Source organism: Candoia aspera, chromosome 4 (genome assembly GCF_035149785.1).
Source record: "Candoia aspera isolate rCanAsp1 chromosome 4, rCanAsp1.hap2, whole genome shotgun sequence".
Lineage (NCBI taxonomy): Eukaryota > Metazoa > Chordata > Lepidosauria > Squamata > Boidae > Candoia > Candoia aspera.
In genome coordinates this window covers 117176545-117196920 of record NC_086156.1, presented here as the reverse complement: position 1 = coordinate 117196920, position 20376 = coordinate 117176545, and the positions used below count along the sequence as shown (strand labels likewise).

The following is a 20376-nucleotide window of genomic DNA, read 5'->3' as shown; positions in this document are numbered from 1 at the left end:
GGATACGCTCCCTGATTTCTGACAGCTTCTTTCTTTCTTGTTCGCAGTGCCCCGTGCTAAAGGGCCGTGTCCAGAAAATCCTCCACTGGCGATGGGGGGAGCCCCCGACGCCAGTCGCGGCCCCCCTGCCGCCCGACAGCAACCCGGCTGACCAGCCGGCAAAGACGCTTCAGGGACGGTCAGAGCGCGAGTTCTTTGTGAAGTGGGTCGGCCTCTCCTACTGGCACTGCTCCTGGATAAAGGAATTGCAGGTACCCCCTTGGATTCTGCGCCGGGGGGAGAGGTGGGCAGCGGCCTGCTCGAACCGAGAGGCCTCAGAGAAGCCGGGAGGCCACCCTGGATCGTAACGGCCCGTGGGGATTCTGGGCCAGCACCGTGCGGGCAGAGCTTGGAGGCCTTGGATCGGGAGCTTCCAGTGGCCGGTCCGATCGGTCTGAGTTTTCCGAATGGCCCTTTTTGATATATAATTGTATTTTGCACATTTTATTTACCGCCGGACAAATAATGGGTATATCTGTACCTCAGGATAATAATCTCTCTGTCCGATGAAGTGAATTGTAGCCCGTGAAAGTTTATGCCCAATCGAGATGGCTCTATCGCAGCATTTCTCGACCTCAGCAACTTTAAGAGGTGCGGACTTCAACTCCCAGAATTCCTCAGCCAGCATGTGCTGGCTGGGGAATTCTGGGAGTTGAAGTCCGCACCTCTTAAAGTTGCTGAGGTCGAGAAACGCTGCTCTGTCCGGTGAAGCGATGCTTTGCTGCAAGAAATGGACGGGGCTGTCATCTCTGGAGCACCCCGCTGTCGGCAGCTTGGACTCTTCTGCCTCTCCCTCTTCTACAACGCGCTACCGAAGGAGAACAGCGCCGGGTGTGGGCCAGATCACTTCACTTCCTCTCTCCGGTCCCAAGGCGCCCACCGTTTGTGGGTCTGCCGGAATACTAGCCTTCGCGGTGGGATTTATAACGTGCCCCCTACGGACTGGACCCTGGCAGTCCCTGCCAGCAAGGGAAGGAGCAGGAACGGGGCGAGGTGGCAAGGCGTGAAAAGGGCCCCCCTGCACTGGCTCTAGAACGGCCCGCAGGCCGAAGGTGTGGGAGAACCGCACAGCCGCAAAGGCCTGCTTTGCGGACACCGGTGTCGTACCGGAAAATGGGCTTTAGCCCCAGGACTAAAAGCGCCTTTGGCGCACGGGGGCGCTCTTCTGACCGTCACCGCCTTCTGCTCTGCCCTTCTCCTTCCCTTCCTCCCTGCCCCTTCCATCCCAGCTTGAGATTTTCCACCTAGTGATGTATAGAAATTACCAGCGGAAGAACGACATGGACGAGCCTCCGCCTTTCGACTACGGCTCCGGCGATGACGATGGCAAGAGCGAGAAGAGGAAGAGCAAGGACCCTCTCTACGCCGAGATGGAAGAGAACTACTACCGCTACGGCATTAAGCCGGACTGGATGACTATCCATCGTGTCATAAACCACAGGTCGGTTCCCCTTCGGGGCGGGGGGTCTTGGCGTTCACTGCTGTCTTCCTTCACATGGCGGGGTGCTTTACCCACGGTCAGTGCTGCGTGCTGCTGGGCATTTCAAGACCCGGAAGGCTTTAGGAGACAGGCTCGCCCTGTCTTGGGCGTTGCTATGTGCTCTGCGTAGGTTAAGAGCTGGCCCAGAGTAAGTTGTGGGTTTGTGAGAGGCATGGCAGCCGGGCGAGCCTGGGAACCCCAGTTTTCTTTTTAGGACATCCCAGTTCTTGTGGCTGGAGAGGTCATGGGAAGCAAAGCCTAGTACTTCCCTTGGAGCAGTGTTTCTCGACCTCGGCCGCTTTAAGATTCCCTAGCCAGCCTTGGTCCGCGCATCTTAGAGTGGCCGAGGTTGAGAAACACTGCCTTGGGGGCTTTTCAGGATGATCCTCCCAAAGGCCATTTTGTGGTGCTTCCAGATAGGAGGCTCCCAGCGCCATCCTCCCGAAGGCACCGGGCAGCTCCGTACCACGGCATCCTTTCCCTGCCATTTGGATATGGCCTTGAGAGAGGCGGTGGCGTTTTGTTTTTCTGCTTTTTATTCTCATTCGTTGCATTCAGACTCCCAGTGAGAAGCGTTTGACTTTGTGCTTGTTACTTCCTTGATGCTACCGGCTGCTTGGCAGCCTTGCAACGATTCCTGGTGTGGGGCAGAAGAGTAAACCTTGTGTGGCTGTTCCCTTTCCGCTTCTCTCTCCCACTCCCTACCTCGTGCGTTTACTGCATGCAGCATTGACAAAAAGGGCAACTATCACTACCTGGTGAAGTGGCGTGACCTTTCCTACGACCAGTCCACGTGGGAAGAGGATGAAATGTCCATTCCCGACTACGAATATCACAAGCAGGCCTACTGGTTGCACAGGTAAGGAGTTGTGTTTTGGGGGGAGCTGATTACAGCAGTGTCAGCCCAGCTGTGGACCATACTAGGAGCCTCTGGCGGGGACCTGTGACGGTCTTTCTCTCCTCCTTGACCAGAGAACTAATTATGGGAGAAGATCCTGCCCAGCCTAGGAAGTACAAGAAAAAAAAGAAGGAACTGACCCCGGACGACCCCCCAAATTCCCCCACAAATGATGTGAGTTCTGGGGCGACTCCTGTGCTGCAGCAGGGCAGAGGGCGTGGTTGGCCAATGGAGGGGGGAGAGCGCAGCTCTGGGCTCGCGCTTTGAACCGGGCTCCCTGGAGTTACCTGTCTGCCCCTCTCCTCCTCGTAGCCCACCGTGAAATACGAAACCCAGCCCCGCTTCATCACGTCCACTGGGGGTACGCTGCACATGTATCAGCTGGAAGGCCTCAACTGGCTGCGCTTCTCCTGGGCCCAGAGTACGGATACCATCCTGGCTGACGAGATGGGCCTCGGCAAGACCATCCAGACCATCGTCTTTTTGTACTCGCTCTACAGAGAGGTGAGGCGGGACGCCGTTCCTTGGCCGCGGGCCTCTTTTGACGGCAAGAGAGCGTTCAGCTACGCGCAAGCTGCTTTGCTTTGGACAGACCCCCCCCCCCCACGCACTGGCTCGTCCACAGAATTCATTGGGGGTCCAGATGGCACCTTTTTCTGCCCTTTCGCCTTTCATCCCCATTTTTTTTCTTTCCAACACCCCCTGCAGGATCCCCCCCCCCCAAATTATGGCTGCAAAGATAGAAAAGCTGCAGTGTCCTCTCTTGGTTAGCAGGAAGAGGATCTTTGTGTCTGGAAGCATCCACCTTCTCTTTCCCTTGCCATTGTTTCACTCGGGCTTTCTTTCAAGAAGAGAGCCTTTCCTTCTTCTGACGTGGTTATTCCCTCAGCCTGTGCCGTGTTTGGGGCTTCCAAGTCGCTGAGTATTCGAGTGCCAGATTCTTCCTGCGTGGTTCTGCCTGTCTGCATGAGCCAGACCTGAAGAGGCTGTTGAACCCCTCCCTTGCACCCCACTTCGCTCCTCTTGCCAGAGCAGCTTCCCAGTGCACCCTGGCTTTGCCAACACATTTGGCCGAACCACTCAAGCTGCTTTTTACAAAGTGTGTGTGTGTGTGTGTCTTTCTGCTGTAACTGAGCAGCTGGTAACTTCTGACAGCTTCAGCTGCTGATTCTTTAGCATGAGATAAACGGGTTTTGCCTCTCCTCCTTCCTCCATGGCAGTGTTTCTCAGCCTTGGCAGCTTGAAGTTGGGTGGACTTCAACTCCCAGAATTCCCTGGCTGGCTGGGGAATTCTGGGAGTTGAAGACCACCCATCTTCAAGCTGCCAAGGCTGAGAAACACTGCTTTACAGAGAAGCATGAGAATCTCGGTAGCAATTATATTTGTCCTAAGGAAGCTTTGGCCCCTGCCCTTAGGCAGCCCCTCTGCTTATGACTGCCTGGGGAAGCATATTTAGTTACCCGCTTTGAATGCATCTAGGAGGCCCAAACAGGCTTCTTTTCTGAGAGGGATGTGCGCCGCTGCATGATGCTCCCAACACAGCGTTCTCTCTGCCGTGCAGTATGGGCTTTTCCCCACGACTGCTAACGTCTACGTGATGTTGATTGCTAAGCCTTTTGGGCCGTGACTGTGTTGTACCCGCATTCTGTGCTGTGCCTGGCGCGGCGTTGATGCTGAATGAATCCTTGGTAGGAAGTGTGTGTCAGCTGCAGGCAAGGGGTTCTCCTGCGAACAGCTGTTATTTCTGTGTGAACAGCTGCTGTGGCTGGCTGTGTGTCAGTGATCCCAGTAGAGCCACAGGAGAACCTCGCTCATTCTGGCGTCCTGCTTTTTATGAATGGGCTTCTCTCTGCGTAGCTGAGCTCCCGGGAGCCAAAAGCAAAGCGGCCGAGAATTGCTGCGTGGGGCTGAGTCAGGGTGGACGGGACGTTGTCACATTACACGATAGGCTGGCAAGTTCCTTCTAGTTCACGCCTGGTCTACTGTTCTCCCTTTCCTCCCCACCCAGGGCCACACCAAGGGGCCCTTCCTGGTCAGCGCCCCACTGTCCACCATCATCAACTGGGAGCGAGAGTTTCAGATGTGGGCGCCTAACTTCTACGTGGTGACCTACACAGGAGACAAGGACAGCCGTTCAATCATCCGCGAGAATGAGTTTTCCTTTGAGGACAACGCTATGAAAGGCGGCAAGAAGGCCTTCAAAATGAAGGCAAGCGAAGGAGGTTTCTCCTGCTGCACTCTGCTTTACTCTGGAACCTGCCGTGGGCCTTTCGTTGGCCGCTGTGAACGGGGTCTCACTGCTCTCTTGGTCTCGGACTTGAAGGGCACCGTGTTGCGTCCTTCCCTTCAAAGTCCCACTGGGATACCTTGACGGCGTGCCTTAAAATGTGCAGGGACTCTGCGCTCTTGCCCAAGAAGCATGGCTGTGTTCAGCAGTGCCACACTGGGTCATCTGTTTGTGTTGATTTCCCAGATGAGCCACGGTCCTGGGCGACTTGGGTAAAGGGACAGCAGCCCTTAAGCAGGGCCACACTGGTCTCTTCCTTTTTTCCCTCCTCTCTTTGAGAGGAGTATAAACATCTAATTTCGTTCTGCGTTTGTGAAACGGATGTTGAATATGGGTTTGACCTCTTGCTGAGGGGAGGGACGGTCAGTGGACATGCATCCTGGGCAGGAGTGTGGAGCTGGTGACAGATCTCTCTCTCTCCCCCCCACCCCCTTAGAGAGAAGCTCAGGTGAAGTTTCACGTCCTGCTTACTTCCTACGAGCTGGTCACCATCGACCAGGCTGCTTTGGCGTCTATCCGGTGGGCCTGTCTTGTGGTTGATGAAGCTCACCGGCTCAAAAACAATCAGTCCAAGGTGAGGGGAGCAGGTTTGCGGTGGGCGAGGGAGGAAGAAGAAAGAGGGCCGCGGGCCCCTTATGTCTGCGGCTCTCGATTTCAGTTCTTCAGGGTGCTCAATGGCTACAAGATCGACCACAAGCTGCTGCTCACGGGGACTCCTCTGCAAAACAACCTGGAGGAGCTGTTCCACCTGCTGAACTTCCTCACGCCGGAGAGATTCAAGTAGGGCTGTGCTGCGCTTCCTTCCCCCTTGCTGTAAAAGTCAGTTGGTGACAGGGCGGGAAGCGTTTGGTCCGGCTGCCTTTCCTTTTTGTCGGAAGTACCTCGGCTGGTTTGCCCATCCTTGCCCCCTGTTCTCCGAATCTGCATCGAGGTTCGTTTTGCCCTCTTGGGATCCGGCAGTCAACCAGCTTGGAAGCCGCGGGGTTTCTGCCTGTCCTCCCCTCTCTTAGAGCTCTAGGGGAAAGGGGTCTGTCGCCTCCCCGCTCTTAAGTACCAGGGAGTCCTAGGGCGAGACTGGGAGGTTGAAGAAACATCCCAGAGAGGCCGAGGGCAAACGGCTTTGTGTTGTTGCCAGGAAACCTGTATATGGACGTGGCACCAGGAGTCAGGCCTAATTCTGAGGCTTCACCTTCGTAACGCCTGAAGGGTACACACAACAGCCATCTACTTTGTGGCGTTACCTGGGTGTGTGTGCAATGCAGAGGCGGCTTTGGAAAACGGGCAGGTGTTTCTCTGGGTCTTCAAGTTTGTGTCTGGCAAACGGGCTCCCTCTGTTGGCCAGATTGTGCATTGCCAACATTCTGCATTTTGGTCGCTCCCAGGGGAACTTGCTCTGTTTGTTGATAACCCTGCACGTCCTTTTTGTCTTAGAAGACCCAGGGACAACTCCTCCCATCCCACCATTGGAAGCAGGACAGAGGTATCAAGCAACACTGTTAGGAGGAGGAGGAGCAGATGGCACTTTAATGCTTTGGCCTGTATTCTCCCAAGTTTTAGGAAACTCAGCTGCTCTCGTATGTCCAGGTTCAGGCTTTAAAACTTAGAAGTGGGACGAAGAGAGAGGGAGAGATCCTTTTTTCCTTCAGGTCCCTCCCACCCCACACCCAGCTTGACGTAAATAATCAGAGTTGCTGTCTTTTGGGGCTTGGCATTGAGCTACCTTACAGGGTTGCTAACAAAAGGATTTAGCATTGACTTCCCTTCCATCCATCCTGTCCCATCATTTCTCTATCCAACCCAAATCCTGCCACCTTCCCCTGTACTTCATTAGGGGTTAGCAAATGAAACATGGTCTCAGAAACCTTTTTAGCTTTGATCTAACAAAGTTGGACATTTCTTTCTGAGAATTTGAGCAGTGTTGGCGAGGAATTCTTTCTCCCAAAGGTGAATGATTAGTCAGGATTCCTGATACTTACACTCGAAAGTTGGAATGGCTCCTTTAGATTTTGATTTCCAACTCTTGTGAGTAATTGCTTTCTTCAGTCACGTTTGTATGTCCTTGTGAGCATCTGGTTGGCCGCCCTGTGAAAGAGGATGCTGGACTAGAGAAGCAGTGGAATGGCTCCTGCCACTTGGATTTTTAAAACTCAGGAAAGTTTAAAGTTAGGAAGTTGCAGGACTGCAGTTTCAGTTGCTCTTGAGTTATGTCTTAGGCAGTGTTGGGGGGGTGGGGCAGAACAAGGACAATATCCTTATGTTTCAGGAAGGGTACTGACGATGCATGATTTGTTTAGAACTTGAGGGGGAAGGAGGTGGATTTCACTAAGCCCCCCTCCTCCCCCCAATGCTGGGTCATTTTCATTTCCCATCTGGATACCATTTCTTAAGCCAGAATGCCTTCCTCCTGCCCCAGCATATGGCATTTTACTCTCCAGCGTAACCACTGTTGCATCTCTCTCCAGCAACCTGGAAGGCTTCCTGGAGGAATTTGCTGACATCTCCAAAGAGGACCAAATTAAAAAACTCCATGATCTTCTGGGTCCCCACATGTTGCGCCGCCTCAAAGCTGATGTCTTCAAGAACATGCCAGCCAAGACGGAGCTCATTGTTCGGGTGGAGCTGAGCCCCATGCAGAAGTACGGGCAGGACTGGGGGAGGAGCTAGAAACGGGCAGAGTATCCTCAGGTCCCTTCCGTGGAGGATTCATGGCCTGGGTTTTTGAGGGTTTGTGTGTGCTTGGAAGTAAGGCGGGGAGTGAGTTATAATATATGTTTCCAGGTGTTAGTAAAATTTTTTGTATAAGGACCAGGAGTTTGTTGAGTTAGAGCAGTGTTTCTGAACCTTGGCTGCTTGAAGATACGTGGTCTTCAACTCCCAGAATTCCCCAGCCAGCCAGGGAATTCTGGGAGTTGAAGTCCACACATCTTCAAGCTGCCAAGGTTGAGAAACACCGAGTTAGAGACTGGATGAGTCGGGCTTGAGGTGCTGAAAACACTTCAGTGGTTAGCTTCTGGCAAAACCGGTTATCTCTCGGAGTCGGTGGGCAGTACCCGGTCGTCTTTCTCCAGATCACTTGGCCTGTAGGAAGAGCTGACAGGGGGGTCCATGGGCACGGCCCCCTGTGTGTGTCTGCACAGTCTGCTTAGCCAAGCTGGTTAGAGACCTAGCAGCTGCATTTACGTCCGTGTGGAATGGTGGCCACGGTGCAGGGCATTGAACGCACCCAGAAAATGGGTTAGCTCAGCGACTGGGTTGACTGTGTCACAAGCTAAGTCGCAGGACTTACGGGGTTCCTTGTTTCACCAAGTTACTGTACGTGCTGATGTGGCTAAGTGGGTTGTAGCGTCTCCCTTATGCTGTTTCCCCCCCCCCTCCTCATATTGTCTTTTTCCCCAATCAGGAAATACTATAAATACATCTTGACTCGCAACTTTGAAGCTTTGAACTCACGTGGTGGCGGGAACCAGGTATCGTTGCTCAACATCATGATGGACTTGAAGAAATGCTGCAACCACCCCTACCTCTTCCCTGTTGCTGCGATGGTATGTTCCCCCGCTCAGCGGTGGCCAGAGGGCCGGTTGGGCCAGGGCAGCTTGCTCTGCCCTGGCAGCGGGAATTGTTGCCCTCAGCTTTGTGTTCTCTTCCGCTGACATCACTAGCAGGAATTTGTTGTGGCAGGTGGGCAGGATCTAACCGGAGAAACTGGAAAAGAAACCCCTGGATAATTTTTTAAATTCACGTTTCATCTTAGGAGGCGATTGGACAGATCCTGGGTGGTCAAACCGGCTCATTTCTCCAGTTCCCTGGGCTTTCCCTGCTCATCTGAAAACGAAAACTAAGAACCAGCCAGGTGTCGCTTTTTGCACTAATAGTGAAAGTTGTCTTTTGTCGTGACAGGAATCCCCTAAGCTGCCAAGCGGTGCCTACGAAGGGGGCGCTCTCATCAAAGCCTCTGGGAAACTGATGCTCTTGCAAAAGATGTTGAGGAAACTGAAGGAGCAGGGCCACCGAGTGCTTATCTTCTCCCAGGTAAAGTTGGGCTGGCATATGGATTGCGTAGAACGGGGTGGGACCAGCAGCCTAGAGGGGAACAGACAGGGAAGCTTGCCACAAGATCGCACAGGCTAAACGTCATGGAGTAGGAAGGCGACTGTTTTAGGATAATTTAGGTGGGGGAGTTTGCAGAAATGTTTATTTTTAAGGTGGGGTTAAAATGCTTCTTTCACTACTTAGTCCTTCAGAATGATTTGTAATAAAAGTATATAGTAATACCTCAATTCACTGGATCTGGATGTAGCGGACTTCGTAAGGGATGAACCGGTTCCTTTTTCACACCAATTAATGCTGCTTTATGCAAATGACAAATTGCTGCAAAGGACATCGTTTCCATACTTCGCATAATGTCATTAGGCAGATGACATAAATTGCTGCGTAATTTGTATCATTTGTGGTGGTGACATTGTTGTGGAAAGGATGCAGCTTGCCTTAGGTGAATACTGTCCAGCTGAAGGGTCGTTAATTAATAAGCCACCCTTATCCCAACCGGTCCATTAAAACAAGGTTTCCCTGTAGTCCTGGTTCTGGTGTGAAGAAATTACTTCTCCTGTACGAGGTTAAGATAGACAAAGGCTAAATAAGAAAAGACCCAGATTGTTTCTCATTGGTGTGAGGAGAGCATAGACGGCAGCTTTCATCAGCCTGTCCCAGAGAGGAGTCAGGAAATCCCACGAAAGACTTTGCTCCTCTCCTTTTTGACGAACCCCCATGCTTCATTTCCACGGACGAGCTTGGAGAAAAAGACACAGCGCCTAAATTTGAGCAGAAGAACATGAGAAGGAGAGAGACTCGCTGACAGTATTGATGGCAACAGCAAGCAGCTGGAAGGATGCAGGTCCTGTTATCCTCACACCAACAAGAAGCACGGGAAGAATCGGTGTTCCCTGCTGCGTTGGCGTGGAGACCGTATTGGGGATATATGGAAATCTGTGATTGCCTATGGCAGCTATTGACAACTGTGGGGGCACCTATTGAAATAAACCCCTGCAAAAGGATGAGGCTTATGGACCAAGGTTATTGGACATTGTAAACCGGGCTGGACTGCTTGTGAGTTCGTGGACAGATGTCACCTCCGCCCGCATTCAGTATTCTCCAGTGTGTGACAGTGGCAGATACGCTTACAGAAGTTCAGAGAGCTCCCCGGAATACACCAGATACTGGTGCATCTACAGAAAAAGCTGCTGAGGATGCAGCTGCTCCGGTGGAGCGTGCTGTGATTCTTAGGATTTCTGGAATGTGCTGTGATTCATACACTGCATTGATACGCATCTACACGCATCGTGCTGCTCCTTTCGGGATAAGCGACATGATGCCGACTGCAGAAGAGGAGTGAGAGAGAGTAAGCCGATGAAATTAAGGCGTAAGGTAAAAAGGAAGGGAAATGTAGTTCACGCCAATATCATTCACGATACAGGGAGTCCTTGTTGAGCGACCACCCATTCAGCGGCCATTCGAAGTTACGACAGCACTGAACAAGGCGGACTTACAATGGGTCCTTGTAGTTGCAGCCGTCGCAGTGTCTCTGCAGTTGTGCGATTGCGATTTGGGTGCTTGGCAACCGGCCCGCAATTACGACGTCGCAGCGTCCTGTGGTCGGGTGATTGCCATTCAATGGGGAAGCCGGCGGGAGGTCGTGAATGGCAGTCCCTTGACTGTGGGAAGCTGCGACCAAACGGGATTTGCCTGTTGGCAGCTGGGACTGCTGCAACTGCTGTCGTAAGTTGCCGTGGTCGAGTGACATTTCACTTTATGACCGTGTTGCTTGGTGACGGAGTTGCCGGTCCCAATTACCATTGTTAAGCGAGGACTACCTGTATATCTTTTATCTTTCTGTTTTTGCAAATCATCGTAGCTTCCAACCTGTGCATACACTGATTCATATATTGCTTCTTAATTTTTAAATGTCTCACTCCTGGTTTTTTTTGTTTTTTTTTTTGAGCGTCTTGTCAACTTGATCCAATCCCTTCCTTTTGATCCATTTGCTTTTTCTGCATATATTTGTTTTGCAACTTGATCTTTGTTCATTTTCTATGCATAATTGAACCATCCTAACACACTTATTTCATACTGGTCACTCACTTTTTGACACGCAGGTAGTCCTCGCTTAATGACCTTTTGGTTAATGATGGTTCAGAGATATGACGGGGCTAAAAAAGTTGATGGTTTCTCCTTTCAGTTTCTATATGGCTGCTTAGGATCCAGATGATGAAGTTGTCTCTGAGTTAGGTTGCCAGGAAGAGACCACAGTTGCGGTTTCGTCAGGTTCATTATCTCTGAAAGCTGGTCTTTGTAACAGTCAAGTGCTGTCAGCAGCACTAACGTGTGGCCTGTCTTACTCGGAGAACCACAGGGAATGCACGAGAAAGCGTTAGGGCAGCCTGTGCTCGGAGCGTTCGCTCCTCTTGCTTCTTCCGCTGGGGAGCTGCAGAAGAGCCTCAGCGCCTTGCCGTTGATCGGGAGGGTGCCGAGGTCCCGCCTGGAGTGGCCAAGGTGGTCCTGAGTGGCTCTCGGCGTACTCACGCTCCACGCTGACTAGTCTTGGACTTCCCTGCCCGGCCAGCCAGCACTCGTGCTGGTCAAGCAGGGGCTCATTCTGGCCCCTCTGCGCTGTTGAAGGATGATAGAAAAGGATTAGTGGTGGGAGGCAGCACGTTTTCTGGAAGACTTGCTGCATCTCTCGTGGGATAGTGGCAGCCCCCTTGCGCTGGCTGCGGGGGATTTAGAGCGTAAAAATGCTTTTGGAGATACATAGTTTCCGTGGTGAAGCCTGAGAGGAAGAAGGGTCTCTTCAGCGCCCAAACCCAGATCAGGCTGTTGCCCCTTCGGGTCAGTTTCAGGAAGGTTTGGCGAGAAGCTCCCCCTTGTTTGCCAGTCGTTTTCTGGACAAGCCGTCAGACACGCAAAGGCAGACGAGCGATGAAGCCCTCGGGCAAGAACAACTTGCAACGGCTGAATATAGAACGTGATCTTCAGTCAGGAAAGGACAAAGATACCTTAGTTAAGAGTATAAACCAGCAGAAGAATCTAACCGAACAAGGCAAACGAAGCAAGGCAGGAGAATTACAAAACAGTCGAAGCAAATATTTGTAGCTCAGGGTTGAACTCTGGAGTCCGTGCTGCTGAGGCCAAGGCTCAGAGAGCGCCAAGGACTCCACAACTGCAAAATGGTTGCAGCTGAAGTAGGACTGTTCAAGAGCAGCCATGGAGAAGATCTGAGGAAGGCTTAGGAGGTTGGGACAGGGTTGCACGATGCCCCATGTCTGCAGGAAGAGAATATAGTCAGGAAGCGGCTCCCCTAGAAAGGGAAGCATGAAGAGCAGGAGGTGTCTGTCGAAGGGGAAAATGCCAGCCGCAGAAAGGTGGGATGCCCGCTGACTTGTTTAAAGCCGCGGAAGGGGCTGTTACAGCGTCAGCAGCTCTGAATCGACAGAAGCGGTACAACACGCTGTGCGCTGAAGAAAGGGAGGTGCAAGGGGTGGTGGGCAAGTGAAACTTAGTTCCTCCCGTCATCGCTTACTGACGAGTACGTGCAGGCTTCAGAGGGGCACAAGGCAGCTGGTGAGTTCTCTGACATCTTCACGAACCCACCGAGGAAGGGCCTCCCGCAGTTGCGGATGCGCGTCACCAGGTGTCTTTGCCCGGCGCCTCGAGGCTGGAGGGCCTGGATGGGGAGGAGTGGGCTGAAGCTGAGCCCATGTCGGACAGAGTTGCCGTTTGTCCCCAGAGGTCCCCTGTTGCCACCAGGAGCAGGTCTGTGATTTGGAGGCCTGCTTGATCAGCAGGTGGAAGCCGTGGCCAGAAGGGCCTGTGCCCAGCTTCAGCTGGTCTGGCAATTGTGGCTGCGCCTGGTGCAGGAGAACCAGGTTACAGTAATGAAAGTCCTTGTTACCATCCAGCTTGACTATGACAGTGCACTTCATGTGGGTCTGCCCTTCAAGACTACTCAGAAGCTGCAGCCGGTCCAGGTCGTGGCGGCCTGCCTGCCTGCCGGCTCTGGGCATTGGGAATGCGTAGCATGGATTCTGTGGGCCCTGCACTGGTTACTGATTAGTTGCTGGTACTGACCCATACAGCTCTTTGTGGCTCGGTACCTGGATGCCCACAGGACCGTCGGCTCCAACCAGTACCATTCTGACCTGTTAGAAAAACTGGGGAGGATCTGCTGTGGCAGCTCCAGTACTTCAGAACAACCTCTGATGCAGATCAGGCTGGCCCCCTCCCCGGGTTTCCAGAAAACGTTAACCCGAGACGGTCCCTAAGGGTACCGTGGTCTGCAAGCATGGATCAGTCGGCCCTAAAGGTGACAAAGACCGGCTACTCCCTCGAGGCAGTGATCAGCAAGCAGAACCTTGCATACTTTGGGTATGCGATGCAAGTGGAAGGCAGAGTGGGGGGGATCAAAGAAGTGACAGGACTGCCACCGGAAGAGAGAGAGAGTTCAAGGTGGCCAGCATTGGTCCCTGTAGCCCCCAAGCGTCAAGCCTAACTTGAAAAGCACTTCGCTATCTTGTACTCGGGTATTGCCTGCATTGGCTGGTTTTGCAAGAAAGGACATTCACTGGAAGGTTCTGCAAGGTTCTGCACAACTAATTTGGAAGAAACTGGGTAGCTTGCATACTAAAGCTCAGATGAGGCTATAGTTAGCTCCTCCGGAGACAGATAAATATATTCTGGACCATGAGGCGGAGACTGTTCTCACGTTGATCCACATTATCCCCTGAATACCCTGCAAAGGAATGATCTCCCTTTGTTCTGATTTCTAGGCCATCTGTCTGTGCGTCGTTTCGCCTTTTTATCTTACCGTTTGCAAGCAGGAGAGCTAGACGTAAAAGACATAGTGGGAGAATTTTTTTTCCCTCTTGCATAAACCGAATCACTCAAAATACGCTTTAACTGGAATATTTATCGGCTTTTGAACAAAATGGCCCTCCGTCCTGGGAACAGGAACCGCCTGGCCATTAAAAGTCCCAGAATTTTCTCTTGCTTCCCCAAAGGCACAGTTGCAACTGATGGCTCTCTGAGTCTTCGGAGGCGGCTGTTGTGTCCTGCTGGCGCGGGCGACAGAGCCCCGGAAGGCAAGGTTGTTTGGCTCTGTACGGGAAGGGGCCGGTCAGCTGGCTTTGGCAAGGGAAGGGAAGGGAGAACGCGCTGGAGCCAATGCCCAAGGACCCGGGCTGCGAGATTGGGCGCGGGCCCGCCAGCTTGTTTCTTTGCTCCTGCTGTGCCGATGAGAAGCCCTCCTGCAGCTCTCCGAGCGAGCGAGCGAGCGAGCAGCTTCCCCACGCGGGGTTCCCCCGGCCTAAACCGCGCCTCCCCGTCTGCTTCCCCGCTCTTCCCTAGTCACGCAGAGCAGCGACGGGGGAGGAAAAGAAGCCAGAAAGTAAAGAGCCGAAGTCGTTTTTAAGCAAGCGGGAACACCCAACAGCAGAAGCAGCGTTAGGTGTTGAGGAAGGACTCAGGAGAAGAGGAGCCCAGTTTTGGTGGGGACGGGGGCTTCATCAGGAAGGGGAGGAGCAAACGACACGGTTTCCTGCTTCTGAAGCCTGGGCAGGAATTCGCCCTGCGTGATCCTCTCGCTACGGAGAAGGGTGCTTTTTGAAGTAAAATAGAAGCTGTTTGAAAGAAGGGGTGGTACGTTCTGCGTCAAAGCCCGGTGCTTTTTTTGTTCACAAGCTAGCAAGATTCGTTTGCGGGCGGGTGTCCTAGAATCTGAGGGTTGGAGAGGATGTTTGGGATCATCCTGTCCAGCCCTCTGCCCGGCGCAGCTTTATTTGTTCCAGCAAAAGCAAGGGAGAATGGCAAGGAATCGTATTAACTGTAATTAAATAACAATTCAGATTCAATCAAGTCAAATTTAGTTTTAGCCTGCCCCCGTCCGCTTTCTGGAGGGGGACCCCTTGTATTCTGTTTAAAGGCCACGCGCAGCTGAAGGGTGCACTGTAGCGCTGACTTACCAGATGCCATTACTTTGAGACAGTATCCTCAGCCCCTGAAGAAATGGTGTGCGGCATAATAATAAATAATGCATTTTATTTTTAAAAAAAGAGAGTGAACGTTGAGAACTTAAAAAAAAGTGTTACTTGTACTTTACTTTTTCTCAAGATGTTCAGTTTTTTGAGAGACAAATGTGTTACTTTCTCATGACCGCAAGGTTTCAACGTTCCTTCACCTGTTTACTGAGTCTCACTGATGGGGGTCTTTTCCAGATGACAAAAATGCTGGACCTTCTTGAGGATTTCCTTGACTATGAAGGGTACAAGTATGAACGGATAGATGGGGGCATTACTGGGGCCCTGCGGCAAGAAGCCATTGATAGGTTTAATGGTAAGTACGAAGGCCGTTTGAGGTTACTATATGAAGACAGACAGGAGAGGGACTCGCTCTGTTATAGCTTGAGATTTCTGTGACCTTATTTGTTGCAGCAAGGAGTTGCCTGCCAGAGTCTTCCAACAGCATTCCGAATATTGCATATTCCACCTTTCCTGTTCCTTGGTTTTTCCCGTCAGTCACTCACCAGAGCATTCCTTTTCAGCTCCAGGAGCTCAGCAGTTCTGCTTCCTGCTCTCAACGCGAGCAGGCGGCTTGGGCATCAATTTGGCCACGGCAGACACGGTGATCATCTTTGACTCCGACTGGAACCCTCATAACGATATCCAGGTAAGTATCCCTCTCTGTTAAGTTGTCATTCCCGCTGAAGACGCATCAAACGTTAGGAGATCCTTTTTGGATCAGCCCAAAGTATCCTTTCAGGCTGCACGCCTGCTTCTTCAGAGGGAGCCCGGCTCATCCAAAGCAAGCCACTCCATTAATTGTTGTGATTTAGGTTGAGGAATGAGGTGTGTGAAACATTGGCCTGGCAGAGAGAAATACGGGTTTCCTTGTAGGTGCTGTAAGCCCCAGTTTACACTCTCCAACTTCCCAGCCTTTCCTTGATGTCTTTGTGCAGCCCCAAATGTATTGGAAAGCCCACGCTCATTCTTCTCCCTCCCTCCATCTCGTGTGTCCTTGATTCATTTCACACTGATACGAATATTTTGGGTTGTTCCCCCCACCATCCCTCTTAGGCCTTCAGCAGAGCTCATCGAATTGGCCAGGCTAACAAGGTGATGATCTACCGCTTTGTAACACGGGCTTCAGTGGAGGAGCGGATCACGCAGGTGGCCAAACGCAAGATGATGCTGACTCACCTGGTGGTCCGCCCGGGGCTGGGCTCCAAGTCGGGTAGCATGTCCAAGCAGGAGCTGGACGACATCCTCAAATTCGGCACTGAGGAACTCTTCAAGGATGAAAATGAGGGTGAGGAAGCAGATGATGGTTAAGATTCGCATCTTCAGGGGATACCCAAAGGAGAATTAATTGCAGTAGTCTGGCCTTGTTGGTCTTTTGGAACCCTTTAAAGACGAGATTGTTTCCGAGAGCTTTCCCCTGAATGTGGATGTTGCTGTCTCTATTTCTGTTTCTTTTATTTGCGGTTTATGTCGTATGATTTTTATCTTTATGGGTTTTGTTGTTGTCTTATTCCTACCATGGATGTTTTAATCCTTACCTGTTCTTGTAAGTCACCAAGAGTCTCTTCTGGTTCTGGCAGCTTAAAAATACATTTAATCAATGAATAACAAGAGCGATGACTGTTCAGAATTCCGACAAATGGGACCTGGATCTCCAGGTGTAGCAGTGGATCTCAGGCCTGTGGATTTGGATGCAGTTTTCTCTTTCTGTAACCATTCTGGGCGGATTCACGGGGAAATCCGGTTATCATACCCCCAGTGTGTTTGGTGACAAAAGGGCAATAACCCCTCGGGCCTCGGCCCTGATATTTTCTCCTCCCCATCCTGGGCAGGCGAGAACAAAGAGGAGGACAGCAGCGTTATCCACTACGACAACGAGGCCATTGCACGGCTGCTGGACCGTAACCAGGATGCCACCGACGATGCCGACGTCCAGAACATGAACGAGTACCTCAGCTCCTTCAAGGTGGCGCAGTATGTGGTTCGGGAAGAGGATAAGGTCAGTTGGGGGGGCCAGCTGGGTGATTGTGGCTGTTGGGTCTTGGGCAGAAACGCTGGGGTGGCACCAGCCGGTGCAAAAGTGACCACGCTTATTTCACGCTGCGTGCGTGTGGGTTTCAATCTCTCTCTCTCTCTCTCTCGCATTCCCAGATTGAAGAGATCGAACGGGAGATCATCAAGCAGGAGGAGAACGTGGACCCCGACTACTGGGAGAAACTCTTGCGGCACCATTACGAGCAGCAGCAGGAGGACCTGGCTCGCAACCTGGGGAAAGGGAAGCGGGTGCGCAAGCAAGTCAACTACAACGACGCAGCCCAAGAGGACCAAGGTCGGTGCCTCACGAATGGCCTCCTTGGGAATAGCGGCACCCTCCTGGCATCCCCTGCCAACTGGGCTCCAGCTCTGAGCACCTGACACTTCATTTGCTTAAAATCACAAAGCTAAAAACAAGTAATCATCGAACGGGGTAGCAAAAGTCAGGTGCACAAGATGGCGGATAGAAGAGAACACATCTCAGAGCTGTGGGTCCCGTGCCAAGTAAGCGTCCTCCAGACCCTGTCCACCGGAAGCGCCTGATGGTTGGGCTTTTGGGGCAGGCCGTAGAAGTCAGGATGGGTCTCCCATCTGGCGGTGGAAGGAAGTTGGCAGAACACACAGTTCTTATGCATGCCCCTCTGAAAAAGTAACGGCAGTTTGATCGCAGGTTGGAAGCTTTTTAAAAAAAAAAAAAAAGGAAGTGGCAGTTTCATCCTCCTGTACTTTGGGTTCATGGGTGAACTCCAAAGAGGCACTGTTGGGTCAACTAGCTGCATTGGGCGTTTGGGTCTGAATCTGAGGGTGGAGCGGGAGCAGAGCTGGGTGATAGAATGCATAAGCGGGGAAGGCGCTGGGCTGCATTTTGGGTATCTCCAGGCAGGGCTGGGAAAGACTGCCGGCGCCGAGGGTCCAGACTTCCTTTATTCCTCTGAACCTCCTTTTGGGGTTAGGGGGAAGGGAAGAAGCATTTCAACAATTACCATCTTGTATCGCTTGCAAACTGGCGTGCTGTTATTTCAGACAATCAGTCTGAATACTCAGTCGGCTCCGAAGAGGAGGATGAAGACTTTGACGAGAGGCCAGAAGGTGAGGGCTCGCTTTGTCTTTGTGCTGCAGGCCTGAAAGGGTCTGAGGGTCTTTCAGAGCCCAGTCATTTGATCTAGAATGCCTCCTTTCTCTTATGGCGTTCAGTCCACGCAGATTATAATCTCCTGCCCAACGGAACAGGGGAAAACTAAACTGGATATTTTGATGCTTTGATCCGGGAGGAGAGAGAATTCTTGCCGGGCTTACGACTTGGCATCAGAGCTGCGCCTGTCTGTGTTACTGAGAAACGTGGTCTGTAGCCAGTTCTAATGCACTTAACAAACATGGCGAGATGTGCCCTTCCCTGGTAGGCTGTGTATGGTAGGCTCTGCAATGGCAGCCAGCTTCGCTTGGTTTTGGGGAACCCAGCAGTCCTCCTAATCACTCTGCCAGGTGGCTCTTCCTGGTTCCCCCGGTCCAAATGAATGCGTGGCGCTGGGCAGAGTGGCACTGGAGACTTCGGTGAGGCCTGCTCCAGCTTCTGCCCAGCCGGGTGGAGGCTTTTCGGGCACCCGACCATACCGGAAGTTTTGAAATGCGTGCTTGTAAGACTTGCCTCTCTTGTCTCTGCACATCAAGGTCGCCGACAGTCCAGACGGCAGCTTCGGAATGAGAAGGACAAACCTCTTCCCCCACTTCTGGCACGGGTTGGTGGGAACATCGAGGTGAGAGCAGAGCTCTGTGGGATGCAGCGGGAACGGGTGCAGGGAGGGATGGTTTGGGGTCAAACTTTGGTGCGTAAAGTAAAAAGAGAGGGAGGATACAAAAGCCTTACTTGGGAAACCTCGTTTATGGAGACTGTGTGGAGATGTAAGGAAAAGAGGAAGCTTTTATAAGCAGCGGAAAGAAGAATTGCAGCTGTAATTGGGCACGATATACAAACAGTTCTGTGCAACCCTTTCCACTAGCTGCCCAACTCTAAAACCCAGGATGCAAATGTTGCACTTTGTATATTTGCTGTCCTTCTCCAGTTCCAATAAAGCGGGAACGAAACTGCGCGTCAAGAGCCGATTTTTTAAAAGATTTAGCACGAGAGCGTTTTCTCGTTCCTACAAACTGTATACTGGTGCCGTGAACACGCGGGGATGGACCGGGATTGACGCGTAATCCAGTTGGATCAACGATCTCGAAGCCTACTTAGTCCAGGAGCAGTTACTTACCCGCCCCACATTCCTCGCCACCCTAAACCACGCCCATTATCGTCTCAGAGCGTAACCTGAATTATTATGGGGTGGCAAGAAACATGCTCCTCTTTTCCCTTATTTGAGAGTGATATTGGGGAAAATAAACCACATGTTGAGATTCCATCTCGCCCCCTAAAATAAAGCGGGAATCGCTTTGCACACGGCAGTGCATATTCCCCATTACCAGAGGAGGAAGAAGCTCTGCCTTTCTCGGCTCAGGGCAGCAGGCTGGTCCTTGCCTTGTTTGGGCTGCCCTTTTAATCCAGCTGAGGCGTGTGCAGCCCAAGGTACTTCTTGAGCTACTCACGGTCAACCTATTCTCCTTGCCGCTCCTCTTCGTACTAAGACGCGTTCTAGTCTAATCACGCAGCAGCCATGCCACCCAAGGTAGTTCAGGCGTTCAGTCTCCACAAATGCTCTCAAAGCGGTAAAGCTTAAAAATAATCTTCTGCGGCTTGTACGTGACTCTGCAGCTTCCCTTGCAGGCTACGCCCCCTGGATAAGTGGCTGCCTCGCCCGTTTCTTCAGCGAGTTACGGCAGTTTGAGACGCAGCTGTCCTGTCGCTGTTGCGGGGCTGACCTTGGCCTCTGTGCTGCCTCTCCACAGGTGCTGGGGTTCAACACCCGCCAGCGTAAGGCCTTCCTGAATGCTGTTATGCGCTGGGGTATGCCTCCCCAGGATGCCTTCACTTCTCAGTGGCTGGTTCGGGACTTGCGGGGCAAGACGGAGAAAGAATTTAAGTAGGTATTTCTTGTCTGGGAATTGTATCCTACAATAGGCAATAGGCATCCCCTCACCAGTGGGGAAAACCTACTATGCAGGCCACAATATGTGCAATCTTTTAATTTTACTAAAAAGAAATGGCTGTTTTCAGGCACTGTGGTCTGAAAGATGAGATGGTCCTTACATTCACAGAATGAAAAGACCGGAAAGGATGTTGGAGGTCATTTTGTTTATTCCTCTGCTCGTTGCATGAATCCGTTACCAGAGCATCCAGGCTCTGTTTAAACACTGTCCCATTTTTGAACAGCTCTTACCATTAGGAAGCGTTTTCTGACGTTCAGCAAAAATCTACTTTCTTTAAACCCATTGTTCTTGTCCTGTCTTCTGGAACGACTCTGAACAATTCAGCCTCATCTTTTACAGGACAGCCCTTCAGATACTCCAAGGCAGGCATCGGATCTCCCAGTGATCTTCTCTTTTCTAGGCTAATAGACCAGCATCTCCAACCGCCTCCTTGTTGAAACCACCTCTTTTTTCAGAAGTCACCACCACATGAACCCAACCACATGCCACCTCC

At 51.9% G+C, this 20376-nt stretch overlaps 1 protein-coding gene across 5 annotated transcripts in view; it reads left to right on the top strand.

The window, feature by feature from the left end:
• CHD3 (chromodomain helicase DNA binding protein 3) overlaps nt 1-20376 on the top strand; it is a 55835-nt gene that overhangs the window by 23852 nt on the left and 11607 nt on the right. For all 5 annotated transcript variants that reach the window (XM_063301654.1, XM_063301655.1, XM_063301656.1 and 2 more), the window contains exons 10-28: nt 48-251; nt 1269-1480; nt 2247-2378; nt 2492-2591; nt 2730-2921; nt 4426-4626; nt 5141-5278; nt 5363-5484; nt 7167-7340; nt 8105-8246; nt 8602-8733; nt 14967-15084; nt 15293-15417; nt 15825-16056; nt 16601-16767; nt 16920-17097; nt 17826-17891; nt 18471-18556; nt 19683-19816. In XM_063301654.1, the coding sequence (XP_063157724.1) occupies nt 48-251; nt 1269-1480; nt 2247-2378; nt 2492-2591; nt 2730-2921; nt 4426-4626; nt 5141-5278; nt 5363-5484; nt 7167-7340; nt 8105-8246; nt 8602-8733; nt 14967-15084; nt 15293-15417; nt 15825-16056; nt 16601-16767; nt 16920-17097; nt 17826-17891; nt 18471-18556; nt 19683-19816 (2855 nt within the window). The remainder of the gene's footprint in view (nt 1-47; nt 252-1268; nt 1481-2246; nt 2379-2491; nt 2592-2729; nt 2922-4425; nt 4627-5140; nt 5279-5362; nt 5485-7166; nt 7341-8104; nt 8247-8601; nt 8734-14966; nt 15085-15292; nt 15418-15824; nt 16057-16600; nt 16768-16919; nt 17098-17825; nt 17892-18470; nt 18557-19682; nt 19817-20376) is intronic.